Raw genomic sequence first — 4,086 nt, 5'->3', positions numbered from 1 at the left:
AATTAAAGGCATAGCTGATTATCTGTTAAATGAACGATTCCTCAAAGCTATGGCAATAGTTTAAATCAATATTTTAAATTTATACATAAATTATACTTCATAGATTATAGATACCAATACTGTGAAGAAAAAAAAATGAGTACTTAAATCTAAATTTAATGTCCTTCAAAGGTTTTCAGCACAAAAAATTTTTGTTGTTTTGCTATTTAATTTATATAAAATTAAAGTTAATTAGAATAGTCAAATAGTAATGACATTTATCTTCCAGGCACTATATCACATATTTTATCTCATGCAATTCTCCAAACAGCCCTGTGGAGACACTAAGTATAAAAATACAGTAAGTAATTTGCTTAGTGCCAAGCACCTTAATCAACAATAAGATTTGGACTGCAGTTCATGTTTTTAAGTTTATTTTCCATGTCTTTTATATATGTAGCAAACACTTAATATCAATATTTTAACATGTACTTATAATTAAACATATATTAAAAATCTGTTAATGAATATTATTCTTGAAAACGTAGCATTGCAACTACCTATTACAGTCTAGTTTAAACTTCGTTCCCCATTTTAAATAAGAAGAAATCAGACTCTTAAGTGTTTAAGTGATTTTCCTATATATAGCACAAAATAGAATTGAGACTGTAAATTAAAAAAAAAAAAAAAAATTGGTTCAGGATAATAGAGCCTGTAAGAGAATCCTGATCAAAAGGGGTGGAAATATGGAACAAAATTAAAAATCCTCATGGAATCCAGACTTTCTGGAGCCACTGAGTCGGGATGATCCCCTGCCCAACTGTCACCCTGAGGAAATCTTTAAACCTTAAACCAAAACTATTCTCTAAAGTCATCTTTCAGACAAACGAGAGTTTAGCATGATTGATAAAAAATGTTTGCCTTTTAAAAAAGAATCATTTATATGTGATCAGATTGACACCAGCAACTTGAAGGTTAGATGAGACGCTCAGAGAGCAGTGAGCTCATGTGAATGAGATATTTGGGAAAGGATACGAAGAAAGGTGGCACAACTTGAAGAATGTGGCCATTGTCACTGAATTATTGTATATATATTCACCAGAAACAAAAACAAAATCTGGTTTAGAAGCCTGTATCACTAGGGAATTTCTCAAAATGTCCTGCCCAGTTTTTAGGAAATACAGACTACAAACTGACTACTTTCAAGTACAATACGGAATTTGATGTGGATATTTGCTATGATAGATTTTCTTTTTATAACAGTCTCATCAGATCTCCAATTTTAAAGACAATTCAGCCTCTCTCAGTATTCCAAATGGGGCCAAATCCCAATTTATCTGGCGTAGCCTATGGAGGGATGCATTTCCGGTACAGGCATACCTCATTTTATTGTGTTTCACTTTATTGCACTTTACAGATATTGCATTTTTGTTTGTTTGTTTTTACAAATTGAAGGTTTGTGGCAAGCCTGAGTTAAACAAGTCTATCAGTGCCATTCTTAGCAGCCCAATACTTAACCCACTGTACCACCAGGGTTCTGTCTCATAATGACCCTATATAGGGTTTCTGAGCTATAAATATTTACAGGAGCAGAACACCTCATCTATCGCCAGTGGAGCATCTAGGGGATTCGAAATACTAACCTTGTGATTAGCAGTGCAATGTGTATACCACTAAGCCACTCAGGTTTCTTCGATTAGACTACAGCATAATGTAAATATAACTTTTATACGTACTGGGAAACTAAAATATTCTTGTGAGATGCTTTATTGTGATGATCTGGAACCAAACGTGCAATATCTCCGAGGCATGTTGGTACTTAAAACATTTTATTTTCCTCACAGGATGAATCATTCTGGCAACTCCTCCCCTTTGTCCCAACCCCTAAATGGAGAATCTTGGACAAGCCTGGGCCCACCCACACACTAGATAACAGGGGAGTACTCAGGACAGGCAGAGAGGTGGCCCAGGCAGGCCTGAGTCCTTACCCAAGTTGGGGTCATATTCGCTGATAAACCTCTTGGTCAGAAACTTCACTGTCAGGGCTGTAAGAAGCAGAGAGGTTGGCTCAGTCTCCCCTGCCATGTCTGGCTATAATCCTCCTTCACCCCCAGGCTTCCCTCTTCCTTGTTTTAGGGAAGCCTTTATCTAACCTCTGTAACCCCTGGGAGCTAGTTTGAGAGGCTTAAAAAGACACCAGAAGATGCAGAGTCCCTCCAGTTGCACCCTGGGGCTTTTTTGTGTGTGTGAAAAGAAAAACAATGAGAGGCAAGCCTAAGGAGTGTTTGTGATGTCCCAAACTCAGGGGTCAGGACCCACACAGTCATTGACCTGACTCATATCAGTGAGAACCCCAACTTTAGAAGACATCGCCCACCCTCGGACCCTGGACAAGTAACAAAGACTGATAACAAAGGATTTCTTCCAGCCTTGTGTACAAGCTAAAGAGTAAGGGCAAAGTTGATGGGTGGGTGACCCCTGAAAGAGGCATGAACCCCAAGTGCCTAGAATTTTCAGGCAAGGTCCAGGCGAGATCTGTGTTCCAAATAAATACACTGTAGCCCTCAACTGCATCCATGTCTCAAGTCCTGGGCCTCCACGTTCTTTATGCATCTCAGCAGAATGTAAAGCTCTAAGAGAGAAGTTTTCTTCAGGTGACATGCATTAACAGCACCCTGATTTTATTCTGAATTTCGTCGAATAAAGCCAACTATTAAACTGGCCTCTAAAGAGTAATGTGATCTTTTAAACATTCTTTCCCAGGATTCCTAAAGATGTCAGTTTGCAAACTAATAATACCGGGGGAAATACATGTTTAAAATTGTAAATTCTTCTATTCATATAGTCACTGGCTAAACTGTACCAGCACATCAGCTATGGTTAACAACTTGATCTTTCAAAGGAAGAAGCCAAATCTTTTCCATAGGGAAATTAGATTCATAGTGCCTTCTCTGAGCAAAGAAGCTGGCTTCAAAAGTAGGAGAAGACATAGTTCTCCCACCAAGTCTTAGAATACACTCTGGGGAAAGAAACCCACAGTTTCCATGTTGGACTTGCACCAATGGGTGTAAATGCACACAAACACATCAGTGGAAGAGTCCCTTCTTCCTCCTCCCACTGGGAATTGGGAAGAGGGTTCTTTCTGGGGTGTCTGGCTCCAGTCGTGTAAGCGTTGTCAGGAGTGGCAAAGGCAGAGTTAGTTCAGTGTTGATAAAAATTATGTTCACGGAAGCTCAAGATCTTGGTTTCTAAAGGACAAGTCCCAGGTATCAGGAATCTGTGTTTCAAGAATGTCTAGCTTGGTAGAAATACATTAGGTCAGAATGCCCAGGGAATTGGGGTGGGGAGTGTGGCAGTGGTTCTCCCTGCCTTGGAAATCCCAATATTCAGTGTCCTTAGTGGCCAGGGTGGTCTTCCTTCATCTCCACCTAACGCGGGAAGTAGCAAGACTTGGACTACTCACACTTGGGGCCCTGGGATACGGATCAGCAGCCTAATGGGAACCCTTAGGTGCCAGTCATCAGGGCTACTGGCCCCAGGGTAGAGAGGAGGTGGAGGGAGTCGGCCTGGAAAGACTGACGAAGACTGGAGACACAGAGAGACGGAGGACAGAGACGCGGGGATGGAACAGGCAAGGAATAGAAAGCCGATTAAAGAGATAGAGGCGCGGAGAACAAAGCAGAGTGAATAGAAAGCGCAGCAACACAGGCAAGAAAGGAAATCTCTCCCGATTCACCTGGATGCAGAGGAACCTGTTACAAGTCGACAGCAACCTGTACCCTACAGTCGCTCCGCGCTTCTCGGGTCCCTGACTAATCCCCTCTCTTCTCCTGTTCCCAGCCCCACTCACCGGACTTCCCAGCCCCGCGGCGCCCCAGGATGGCCAGGTTGACCTCGGGGAGCATACTCGGTGGCCCGCTGCCCGTGCGGGGTTTCCCGAACACCGAGGACATGGTGACGCTGCAGAGAGAGACACGGGATCCTCGACCGAATGGTCCCCGAGCCGCGCGCCCGCCCGTCGGGGCCCCCGGGAGCGGACTCCCCTGGCCCTGGCGACCCGGTGCCGTCCGTCTCCGTGCGGAGCCCAGCGCCGAGCGGGCGGGCTGA

At 43.1% G+C, this 4,086-nt stretch overlaps 1 protein-coding gene across 1 annotated transcript in view; it reads right to left on the bottom strand.

Annotated features, from left to right (window-relative positions):
- The window catches only part of RASL12 (RAS-like, family 12), a 16,266-nt gene extending 12,256 nt beyond the window's left edge, over nt 1-4,010 (bottom strand). Inside the window, exons 1-2 of the mRNA XM_006831532.1 lie at nt 3,830-4,010; nt 1,968-2,024 (exon numbers count right to left, since the gene is read on the bottom strand). Coding sequence (XP_006831595.1) covers nt 1,968-2,024; nt 3,830-3,932 — 160 coding nt within the window. The 5' untranslated portion in view covers nt 3,933-4,010. The remainder of the gene's footprint in view (nt 1-1,967; nt 2,025-3,829) is intronic.
- Nucleotides 4,011-4,086: the final 76 nt, after the last annotated feature.

Source organism: Chrysochloris asiatica, unplaced genomic scaffold, assembly GCF_000296735.1.
Source record: "Chrysochloris asiatica unplaced genomic scaffold, ChrAsi1.0 scaffold00004, whole genome shotgun sequence".
Taxonomy (NCBI): domain Eukaryota; kingdom Metazoa; phylum Chordata; class Mammalia; order Afrosoricida; family Chrysochloridae; genus Chrysochloris; species Chrysochloris asiatica.
The sequence above is the reverse complement of the archived record's forward strand: the minus strand, read 5'-3'. Positions and strand labels throughout refer to the sequence as shown.